At 45.5% G+C, this 12,232-nt stretch overlaps 1 protein-coding gene across 7 annotated transcripts in view; it reads left to right on the top strand.

Annotated features, from left to right (window-relative positions):
- The window catches only part of LOC113634885 (spermatid perinuclear RNA binding protein), an 84,738-nt gene that overhangs the window by 47,221 nt on the left and 25,285 nt on the right, over positions 1 to 12,232 (top strand). For all 7 annotated transcript variants that reach the window (XM_047804682.1, XM_047804684.1, XM_047804681.1 and 4 more), the window contains 3 exons: positions 1,292 to 1,441; positions 8,210 to 8,445; positions 10,853 to 11,045. In XM_047804682.1, the coding sequence (XP_047660638.1) occupies positions 1,439 to 1,441; positions 8,210 to 8,445; positions 10,853 to 11,045 (432 nt within the window). In that variant the 5' untranslated portion in view covers positions 1,292 to 1,438. The remainder of the gene's footprint in view (positions 1 to 1,291; positions 1,442 to 8,209; positions 8,446 to 10,852; positions 11,046 to 12,232) is intronic.

Below are 12,232 nucleotides of genomic sequence, written 5' to 3'. Positions count from 1 at the left end.
CCAAAGTGCACACACACACACACACACACACACACACACACAGTGAACACACACACACAGTGAACACACACACACAGTGAACACACACCCGGAGCAGTGGGCAGACATTTATGCTGCGGCGCCCGGGGAGCAGTTGGGGGGGGTTCAGTGACTTGCTCAAGGGCACCTCAGTCGTGGTATTGTCAGCCCGAGACTCGAACCCACAACCTTAGGGTTAGGTGTCAGACTCTCTACCCATTAAGCCACGACTTCCCCACAAGATAAACTGGATTCTGCTGCAGATGAAGTTTATTTCCTCCTTTACATGACACAGCTCTTTCTCATCACTGTCCTCGCAACATAGTTTTTTTTTTTTGCTGATATAATTACGGTCTCTGAGAAAGTTTGGGAAAAAGACTGACAACATTTCAAAGTTGCGTCAGAGTCGAGTTTCTTCCCGATGAGGACATGAGCTTAGCCTTCTTCCACAAAAACATCCACATTAGTGACATAAGAATCGTCAGGAATTCACAGTCAGAGTGATTTCTTGGACCATCACTCAGTGACCGATCAGAAGGTCGTGAGTTTTGATCCCTTGAGCGAAGCCCTTAACGTTCGACTGCTCGGTTGTGTAAGTGAGATAAATATAAATCACTCTGGATTAAAAAGGACATAAAACGGCACAGTTTGTGTTTAACAACATGATCTGATGTTCATTAACATGTTACTGAACACAGAGAGCGAAGTCAGATCTCTGCCACAGGTTTCATGTTTTGCCCTCAAATTATTTTTATATCTCTTTTAGAAATTCTGGTGGTTTCAGTGGCTTCTGCGCTTACTGGGTGGGCCAGGAAATGTTTAACCCCTGAATCACTGCTATTATTATTAATAACATGTTTAGCCCCAAAATCATTCATAACTGTTTAATTCCGATTGTTTTATGATCATTAATATTAAGTCTGCTGTTAGCCACAAGAGACCGAACGACACCTTTTTTCTCTGTCACTCGTCTGCGGAATATTCTAGAGAAGTGATCCCAGTGATTTGGATTAGAGCAGATTATAAGGGATTAACCAGCTGCATTTGGTCAACAAATTACTATCACTATCACTGTAAATGATTGTGTGTGTATGTGTGTGTGTGTGTGTGTGTGTGTCTTGTTTGAGCTAATGATATTCTGCTGATCTGTAAATCATGATGACTAACTCTGTCTCTCTCTCTCTCTCTCTCTCTCTCTCTCTCTCTCTGTGTCTGTGTCTCTCTCTCTCTCTGTCTGTCTGTTTGTCTCTCTCTCTCTCTCTCTCTCTCTCAGGTCTGGGTGGTGTAGGGTGCAGCGGGGGGCTGAGAGGCAAGCACATGAGGAAGGGGCATCTGGAGACCCCTGTCCCCACACACAGCGCTTGCACACAAGCACACACAAGCACAACACCGTTAAAGGGAGACACACCCACCAGCAGCCATGGTAAGATTCTTTTTGTTCTTACACACACACACACACACACACACACAATTGTGATCATTTGTACTAATTACCTGGCTTTATTTAAATTTAAAATTTTAGATTAAAAATTATACAATTTCTCAGTACAAATCTCTTCAAACACACCAAAGTGGTATTAGATCAATTCCCTGAAATACTGAGCATACCATCTTCTGGATCAGGTCTAGACTCTCAGAGATGGTTTTAATCAATGTTGCTGTCAGAATCATGATGGTTTACACACACACACACACACACACACACACACACACACACACACACACACACACACACACACACACACACACACACACACCTCCAACATGTGTATTGTGCAGAGTTCTTTTCTATCGTTCTATCGACATGTCGGCGTTTCCTCAGCGTTAGACTTTTATCATCTCAGTAACCATGAACATGTTCTTCAGGTTATTGTGGAGCTCTGCATTTTCTGTTCAGTCTGCTTACACACACACACACACACACACACACACACACTCCTGTAATTTAACCCTCTGCTCCAGCTACAGTGAGATGTCGAGCTCTCCTGATAACGTCCAAACCTACACAGATGGAGAGGGAGACATGGAGCATAGACGGAGGTGGAGGGAGAAAGAGATATAAGGGTTTGATAAATGATTCGGCACTACAGAGGGGTCTCGGGGGAGTGCGTAAGCTGCGAGCTTTGAATTATTAACGTGTGTGCGACGAACAAGCCTCATAAATAAACCAGCGCAATCAGCACAATGCTAGCACAAGCGCTAATGCTAATGCAACAGCAACACAGATCCGGTGACCTTGGGCTCATTTGTGTTTTTCTCTCTCTCTTTCTCTCTCTCTCTCTCACTCACATACTCGCTCACACACACACACACACACACACACACACACACACACACACACACACACACACACACACACCTTTCTCTCTCATGTGTCTATGCATTGATCGATTTATTGCTTAGAGAATGTGCTGACCTTGCAGGAGTGTTTCTATCTCCCTCCCTACCCCCTTCCCATTCTTCTCTCTCTCTCTCTCTCACACACACACACACACACACACACACACACACACACACACACACACACACACACACACACACACACACACACACACATCCTGGTATCATCCCTTACACACTCTGTAACTTTAACAGCCTATCAGAAAAACTAATACTGAGCAGCAGCATTGTGATTAGCCACAATCAGAGCAGTGCATGCTGGGTAATTGTTGGGATTCCTGCTTCCTCTGGCAGGCATTCAGGATGTGAACAGTGCATTGTGTTGTCATGGCGTCTTGGTTACTAGAAAGCAGACGTGTGTGTGTGTTCATTTTTAATGCAGTCTTTGTCACTTGAAGCTCAGTCACGCTGCACATTCACCTTGCTGTTGTCTTCCAACACACACACACACACACACACACACACACACACACACACACACACACACACACACACACACACAGGATGTTCTTCAGAGCATACATTCCTCGAAAAAAGAGGCACATTGAACTATTAATGAACTGAAAGGTTTTAGATTTGAATATATTTGAATATTAATGAGCCTGTAGTTTATATTGTTTGTGTTACACCGTGTGTGTTGTGTAACTCATTAAAGGTTTTCTTCATTTGAGCATCTAATTTAACTCTTTTTAGTGTCTGTGGCGACTCGGTGCCAAGAAAAGACCATGGAGATCCTTTATATTGTAAATGTTCTTCTGCACACTTTATTACATTATTTAAAAGTTCTACAATTGAAAATGGAGTCATACAAACGTTTACATTCAGAATCTCAACAATGATGGATAAACATTTACTGACTGACAAACGATAAAGGGTTAAATGTTTATAATGTGGATTGAGCAAAACATTTTCTTAGGGCTGGGCGATACGGCAGAAAACCGTATCACGATATCACTGCTTCATATCGGTCGATATTTTATGACCCGTTTAAAATAAGGACCAGGAGAAAAATATATTAGATTTAAACCTTTTTATTTGAAACTTAACCTTCCTCTGATCAGAATCCCCTCAGTTATTAAGACAGAAATGTCACCAACCAGGAAACCTCCAATAATTATAATGTAAACATGAGTCTAAAGTCACAATGAACACTTAACTATTATCTCTTAACATTTAAGGTGAGAAATGACAGAAAATGTAAAAAATGTTTAATAAAGTGTAATAAAATAGTGCGAAGTGTTAAATATAAACAGAGAAAGCTGAGAATTTAGTGCAGGTTTAGTGTGAGGAAGTTCACTAGCTGTTCACCTTCTGGTGAATAAAGTGTGTAAAATATGTGCAGAGTTTTGTAAAGAGAAATAAACCTGAGGTAGACTGAGATACGTCTGTAATATAAAACACAAACCTGAGGTAGACTGAGATACGTCTGTAATATAAAACACAGACCTGAGGTAGACTGAGATACGTCTGTAATATAAAACACAGACCTGAGGTAGACTGAGATACGTCTGTAATATAAAACACAGACCTGAGGTAGACTGAGATACGTCTGTAATATAAAACACAGACCTGAGGTAGACTGAGATACGTCTGTAATATAAAACACAGACCTGAGGTAGACTGAGATACGTCTGTAATATAAAACACAGACCTGAGGTAGACTGAGATACGTCTGTAATATAAAACACAGACCTGAGGTAGACTGAGATACGTCTGTAATATAAAACACAGACCTGAGGTAGACTGAGATACGTCTGTAATATAAAACACAGACCTGAGGTAGACTGAGATACGTCTGTAATATAAAACACAGACCTGAGGTAGACTGAGATACGTCTGTAATATAAAACACAGACCTGAGGTAGACTGAGATACGTCTGTAATATAAAACACAGACCTGAGGTAGACTGAGATACGTCTGTAATATAAAACACAGACCTGAGGTAGACTGAGATACGTCTGTAATATAAAACACAGACCTGAGGTAGACTGAGATACGTCTGTAATATAAAACACAGACCTGAGGTAGACTGAGATACGTCTGTAATATAAAACACAGACCTGAGGTAGACTGAGATACGTCTGTAATATAAAACACAGACCTGAGGTAGACTGAGATACGTCTGTAATATAAAACACAGACCTGAGGTAGACTGAGATACGTCTGTAATATAAAACACAGACCTGAGGTAGACTGAGATACGTCTGTAATATAAAACACAGACCTGAGGTAGACTGAGATACGTCTGTAATATAAAACACAGACCTGAGGTAGACTGAGATACGTCTGTAATATAAAACACAGACCTGAGGTAGACTGAGATACGTCTGTAATATAAAACACAGACCTGAGGTAGACTGAGATACGTCTGTAATATAAAACACAGACCTGAGGTAGACTGAGATACGTCTGTAATATAAAACACAGACCTGAGGTAGACTGAGATACGTCTGTAATATAAAACACAGACCTGAGGTAGACTGAGATACGTCTGTAATATAAAACACAGACCTGAGGTAGACTGAGATACGTCTGTAATATAAAACACAGACCTGAGGTAGACTGAGATACGTCTGTAATATAAAACACAGACCTGAGGTAGACTGAGATACGTCTGTAATATAAAACACAGACCTGAGGTAGACTGAGATACGTCTGTAATATAAAACACAGACCTGAGGTAGACTGAGATACGTCTGTAATATAAAACACAGACCTGAGGTAGACTGAGATACGTCTGTAATATAAAACACAACCCTGAGACACTACAGTAACATTGTGTGGAATATAAAACCTGCAGAAAGATGAAAAAGTCGCTGATTTTTGCTCTTTTATTAACAATTCTCTCGCTCGCTGCGGCTCATTTTCTGCTCATCAGTCGCCGGTTACTGAAGACGAATCCAGCAGACCGGCACGAGACGACGATATGGCGCAACCGAACGTGATACCGTTACACGATCGGCTGTTAGCGTGTCACTCCCTACGTTGCTAGGTTATGGTTAATGCAACCAAACTTGCTTCGCGACCTCCGTTTTCTTCCGACGAAGAATAAAAAATATCGAACGTTTTATCAAACACATTTTTAATTGATATTGTTCACGTGTCTATCGCGATACGTATCGTTATCGGTTTATCGCCCAGCCCTACATTTTCTCACGAAACAGGAACATCGCTGCCGTATCTTCACCTCCACTGATCATTGGTGTGAAATAATATTTCTGTGCTAATACAGAGTTAATTTTCAATATCTCTTGTGTATCCAGTCATCAAGATCCCATAGAAGTACCAAAAAGAGCCAGTTCAGTGATCAGCAATAGGAGTCTGAGTCAAAGCTCTGTAGTCGATTCGACACAGTGAAGATGATTCACTTTGTACGCACAGGCTTCAGATCGATTCGATTCACACAGCATGTGGACAGCATGGGGTTCAGTGTGTGCCAGGAACAGGGTGTAGAGTCCTGAGTCTATCGGGATAAACACGAGACGCCGGTGATGTGAGATGTTCCAGACCTCCGTCTAATCATATCGTCATCGTGTGTGATACGAGACGCGCGGACGCTCTGTTTTATCGCACGCCGTACGAACGTGACGACTCGCGGTGGCCACAGCCGCTCCGCTTCTTTCGAGCTTTAACAGGAACGCTCGTCGCGGTCATTTTATTTTTAGCTTTGTTTAATCTGATCTTTGTGTGCAGTTTGGCTCACCACATCTCAGTGGGTGCAGCTGCAAATATTCAAATGTTTATTAAGATTATTTCAGGAAATGTTTACAACCCGCAGCGTGAAGACGTGTGTTGGAGTGTGTCATTATGATGCGCCGATGTTCCTTTGCTGTTAAACACACTCTTACTCACACTTACACACTCCTGCAGTGAGTTTTACATCCATGCTCTGGCTCCTATTAGAGACGCCTCATAAACTTTACTCCGGCTGTTAAATACAGCAGCATGGAGAACACACACACACACACATTTTTTTCCCCTCACACTTTGACATTAATGATTTTATTAGACTTAATGACTTAGTCACTGCACTGTGATCCAGAATGACAAACCAAAAACAGATTTTTTTTAAAGAACATTATTTATTTAAAATCATTTTATATAGTGCCTTTAATCAGTACTTTTGTAGAACCTCCTTGGCAAGATGAATTACAGCATAGAATCATCTAGTCTACGTTTCTACAAGCTTAACACATCTGGATTTAGAGACCTTCTCTCCTTCTGGCAGATCTTGTGGTTCAGGCGGTTCAGATGCAGAGTGTGTGTGTGTCTGTGAGTGTCCTGAGATCTCGGCTCCGTCCACAGATGTTTTAATGGGGTCTACAATGTGTCTGGGATATGAATAACAACCAATCAAAAGCATTCAGAGAATCATACTGAAAAATTACACCCAAGAATTATCTTTGTTGTCATGCCGAAAGTTTGTGTCTGAGGTCGTGTAAACTCAGATTCTATTCAAGGTCCTGTTCGTCGCTCAGAAGTTCGTTGCTCAAGAAGATGGTTTGACCTTCAGCATGATGAAAGCCATTTGATGAGCAGGTCATCGTTTTTACAGACACGGATCTCCTACTGATGAGCGGCTTAACGGGACGATGGAATGCTGGTTCTTCTAGAGGTTCTTCCGTATCTCTGGAGGATTTCTACACTTTATTTGTGTCCGTTGGGTTCCTGGACACTGCCCTGTCCCAATAGTCTTCCTCAGTTGCCTCTGATGGATCAAAACTACCGGATTGTGATTCTCTGGGCTTTCAAACGGCTTTCATACCCTCACCTAGATCCGTGCTGAAGGTTCCTGAGGATGTAATGGCTTAGTTTTTAGCAGACCGTGTACAGAAAGGTGTAGATTTATAAATCTTGTCCAATCAGTTAAATTTGCAGCAACTTCTTGAAATAGTCTTGTCTTCTATACACACTTTGTATTGCAGAAGAAACAAACAAACCAACTTCTCTCCTGAAGATGATCTCCTTTGTCACGATTCACCGAAGATCTTTCAGACCGAACGGCAGCTTGTCGTAGCGCAGCAGTTATACAGAGAGACAAGACTTATCGATGTTATGTCTCCGTACATGTCTTGGGATCCAATGAAGAGTGTTTTTGCTGTAGTGTGTATCTGGTGTCCAGGATGTGACCTGTTGTTATAGCGAGTGAACAAGCTGTGCTGTTGGAGTTGCTATAATGCTAAACAGAGATAAAGTGAGGCGTCTATGTGAGTGCGAGTTAGAGCTTTATTTCTACACCTTGTACACCTCTCTTCTGACTTCAGTGGCTCAGCAGAATGTGTGTGGATTTCACTTTATGTCCAGTGCATAAAATTCATCTGACAAAAGGAAACCCTACATTATCCTGCTCGCTTTATATCCTGCTCGCTCTATAAATGTGTTTTAATCTCTCTAAACTGTCAGAGCTGCTGCTGAGAAAATTAATCAACACCTTCTACCGGCGACATTCAGCAAGAGTATTCAGCAATAATGGGAGATTAGTAAACAAGAACAACAAATGAAACCTTTGTGTTGTAGAGAGAGTAAACGGGGGGCCGAAGAGGGGAGAGGAGCTAATTGTGGTCGAGAGACAAGTAGGCAAAGCACAGCGAGAAAGTGGAGAGGGAGCAATAAGGTTCAGTGTCTTATTAAAAATGAATCACTGCCAATATCGATTTTGTACTGTAAGAATTAGTCATGGACGTAAGTACTCTCGAGACGCTGCAATCGTCGTTCTTGTATGATTACTCAGTTTGTTGTGTCTCCTTCCAGAGTAAAAAAAACTCTCTTTCTCCCGTTCTTCTCTCTCAGAGGTCCATCCGCTCCTTTGGAAACGACGATCGCCACGTCATGGCAAAACACTCCACCATTTACCCGTCCTCGGAGGCACTGGAAGCCATACAGAGCCTCGTCTCTACCGTCGAGTGCGCTCTCAAACATGTCTCCGATTGGATGGACCAGTCGCAGGCCAAGCAGCCAAGCCAGTCGGGTGGGCAGGAGGAGGAGACGGAGGCCAGCACTGACGAATCGACAGAGGAAAGCACCAAGTGAGTGACTACACCCACACTCTAAACCACACATATCACAGAGAGAGGAGACACAGAGACCGAGACTAAGAAAGATGCTGAGAGTCAGGCGGAGACGCGGAGAGAGTGGGGCGGAGACGCGGAGAGAGTGGGGCGGAGACGCGGAGAGAGTGGGGCGGAGACGCGGAGAGAGTGGGGCGGAGAGACGCGGAGAGAGTGGGGCGGAGAGATGCGGAGAGAGTGGGGCGGAGAGATGCGGAGAGAGTGGGGCGGAGACGCGGAGAGAGTGGGGCAGAGACGCGGAGAGAGTGGGGCGGAGACGCGGAGAGAGTGGGGCGGAGAGAGTGGGGCGGAGAGACGCGGAGAGAGTGGGGCGGAGAGAGTGGGGCGGAGACGTGGAGAGAGTGGGGCGGAGAGACGCGGAGAGAGTGGGGCAGAGACGCGGAGAGAGTGGGGCGGAGAGACGCGGAGAGAGTGGGGCGGAGAGACGCGGAGAGAGTGGGGCGGAGAGACGCGGAGAGAGTGGGGCGGAGAGATGCGGAGAGAGTGGGGCGGAGACGCGGAGAGAGTGGGGCAGAGACGCGGAGAGAGTGGGGCGGAGACGCGGAGAGAGTGGGGCGGAGAGAGTGGGGCGGAGAGACGCGGAGAGAGTGGGGCGGAGAGAGTGGGGCAGAGACGTGGAGAGAGTGGGGCGGGGAGACGCGGAGAGAGTGGGGCAGAGACGTGGAGAGAGTGGGGCGGAGAGAGTGGGGCAGAGACGTGGAGAGAGTGGGGCGGAGAGAGTGGGGCAGAGACGTGGAGAGAGTGGGGCGGAGAGAGTGGGGCAGAGACGTGGAGAGAGTGGGGCGGAGAGACGCGGAGAGAGCGGGGCAGAGACGTGGAGAGAGTGGGGCAGAGAGACGCGGAGAGAATGGGAGAGACGCAGAGAGAGTGGGGCGGAGAGACGCGGAAAGACAGAGAGAATGGGAGAGACGCGGAGAGAGTGGGGCGGAGAGACACGGAGAGAATGGGAGAGACGCGGAGAGAGTGGGGCGGAGAGATGCGGAGAGAATGGGATAGACGCGGAGAGAATGGGATAGACGTGGAGAGAGTGGGGCGGAGAGACACGGAGAGAATGGGAGAGACGCGGAGAGAGTGGGGCGGAGACGAGGAGAGACTGGGAGAGACACAGAGAGACTGGGAGACACACAGAGAGACTGGGAGAGACACAGAGACAGTGGGATAGATGCAGAAAGGGAGGGAGAGAAATGGAGAGAGTGGGGCGGAGAAACTGGGAGAGACGGAGAGAGTGGGGTGGAGACGCGGAGATAATGGGAGAGACTCTGAGAGATGCAGACAGTGGGGCAGAGACTGGGAGAGACGCTGAGAGAGAGGGGTGGAGACATGAAGAGAGTGGGGCGGAGACGCAGAGAGAGGGGGCGGAGACGCGGAGAGAGTGGGGGGAGGTCATGGAGAGAGGGGGATAGAAGGGGAGAGAGACTGATACAGAGAGGCTGAGCTAGAGGAAAGGGACAAGTGAGACTGAGTGAGACTGAGACTGAGTGAGACTGAGTGAGACTGAGTGAGACTGAGTGAGACTGAGTGAGACTGAGTGAGACTGAGACTGAGTGAGACTGAGACTGAGTGAGACTGAGACTGAGTGAGACTGAGTGAGACTGAGACTGAGTGAGACTGAGACTGAGTGAGACTGAGACTGAGTGAGACTGAGTGAGACTGAGTGAGACTGAGTGAGACTGAGACTGAGTGAGACTGAGTGAGACTGAGACTGAGTGAGACTGAGTGAGACTGAGTGAGACTGAGTGAGACTGAGTGAGACTGAGTGAGAGGACAAACAGAAGAACAATCAGACAGGATTCTAACACTACAGCAAAACTACTTCACTCAGTGGACACAAGCTCTAACAAAGAACCAACATTCTCACTCTCACATACATTCTCTTACACACTGCTGTAAGAACCCGTGTCTCTCTCAGAGTAGTGTGTGTGTGTATGTGTGTGTGTGTGTGTGTGTGTGTGTGTGTGTGTGTGTGTGTGTGTGTGTGTGTGTGTGTGTGTGTGTGTGTGCGCGCGCAGTGCAACAGAATACAGTGGACACACAGCAGTACTGTACTGATTCATTCACTTTAGTTCTCTCGGTGTTAACAAACAGAGCACTTCTCATTACTGTAATGTTGTACATGTATACGGTCAAAACAAATCCTATACAGAGATCCTATATTAGTCATTAATAGTGGTTAAGGTTTACCAATTCGGAAGTGTGTGAGTTCGAATCCCAGGGTGTCAAGGGCGTCTGCTAAATGCTGGAAATGTAAATGTAATAATTATTGTTTAATAATGACTGTATTATTGACTGTTTGAATCTCTCTCTCTCTCTCTCTCTCTCTCTCTCTCTCTCTCTCTCTCTCTCTCTCTCTCTCTCTCTCTCTCAGTGAGGGCAGTAGCAGCAGCAGCAGTAATGGGGGTGATGGCAGGGTGCTATGTGGGGTGATGCGGATTGGCCTGGTGGCTAAAGGGCTGCTCATTAAAGATGACATGGACCTGGAGCTTGTGCTCATGTGTCGAGAAAAACCCACAAACACACTGCTGCAGACTGTCTGTGATAACCTCCCAGTACAGATGGAGGTATACACACACACACACACACACACACACACACACACACACACACACACACACCTTTGATCTGACTCTTCTTCAGTCACTTGCTAACAATCACGTCATGGTTTCCTCTCATCTTGTTATATAATAAAGTCATTACGCAAGTCACCGAGGCTGCTGGTGTTTCTGCTCAGTTGTAGGTTCTCAGTAAAGTTGGGTCACTTTTATAGTCTGAAATGTATTTGATTTTCTCACTGATTGATGAGAGCATTATTTCATTTCAGATGTAAACGAGCTAGTTAAAGTGATACCGTGAACACGCCTGTTATTAATTACAAATATATATATATAAAGATTCTGGACAGGTCACAACCACCAGGAGACAAACTACATACATGACCAAACCACAATATAACAATACACACAAAATACATTCATTTAAGAATTAATAAACACAATATTTAACCCGTATGTGAGTCTGTGCGTATGTGAGTCTGTGCGTATGTGAGTCTGTGCGTATGTGAGACTGTGCGTATGTGAGTCTGTGCGTATGTGAGTCTGTGCGTCTGTGAGTCTGTGCGTCTGTGCGTATATGAGTCTGTGCGTATGTGAGTCTGTGCGTATGTGAGTCTGTGAGACTGTGCGTATGTGAGTCTGTGCGTATGTGAGTCTGTGCGTATGTGAGTCTGTGCGTATGTGCGTATGTGAGACTGTGCGTCTGTGAGTCTGTGCGTCTGTGAGTCTGTGAGTATGTGAGACTGTGCGTCTGTGAGTCTGTGCGTATGTGAGTATGTGAGACTGTGCGTCTGTGTCTCTGTGTGTCTGTGCGTATGTGAGTCTGTGCGTATGTGAGTCTGTGCGTATGTGAGTCTGTGCGTATGTGAGACTGTGCGTCTGTGAGTCTGTGCGTCTGTGAGTCTGTGCGTATGTGAGTCTGTGCGTATGTGAGTCTGTGCGTATGTGAGTCTGTGAGACTGTGCGTATGTGAGTCTGTGCGTATGTGAGACTGTGTCTCTGTGTGTCTGTGAGTCTGTGCGTATGTGAGTCTGTGCGTATGTGAGTCTGTGAGACTGTGTCTCTGTGTGTCTGTGTGCCTGTGAGTCTGTGCGTCTGTGAGACTGTGCGTCTGTGAGACTGTGCGTATGTGAGACTGTGCGTATGTGAGTCTGTGCGTATGTGAGTCTGTGCTTTTGTGAGTCTGTGAGACTGTG

Source organism: Tachysurus fulvidraco, chromosome 20 (genome assembly GCF_022655615.1).
Source record: "Tachysurus fulvidraco isolate hzauxx_2018 chromosome 20, HZAU_PFXX_2.0, whole genome shotgun sequence".
NCBI lineage: Eukaryota > Metazoa > Chordata > Actinopteri > Siluriformes > Bagridae > Tachysurus > Tachysurus fulvidraco.
The sequence above is the reverse complement of the archived record's forward strand: the minus strand, read 5'-3'. Positions and strand labels throughout refer to the sequence as shown.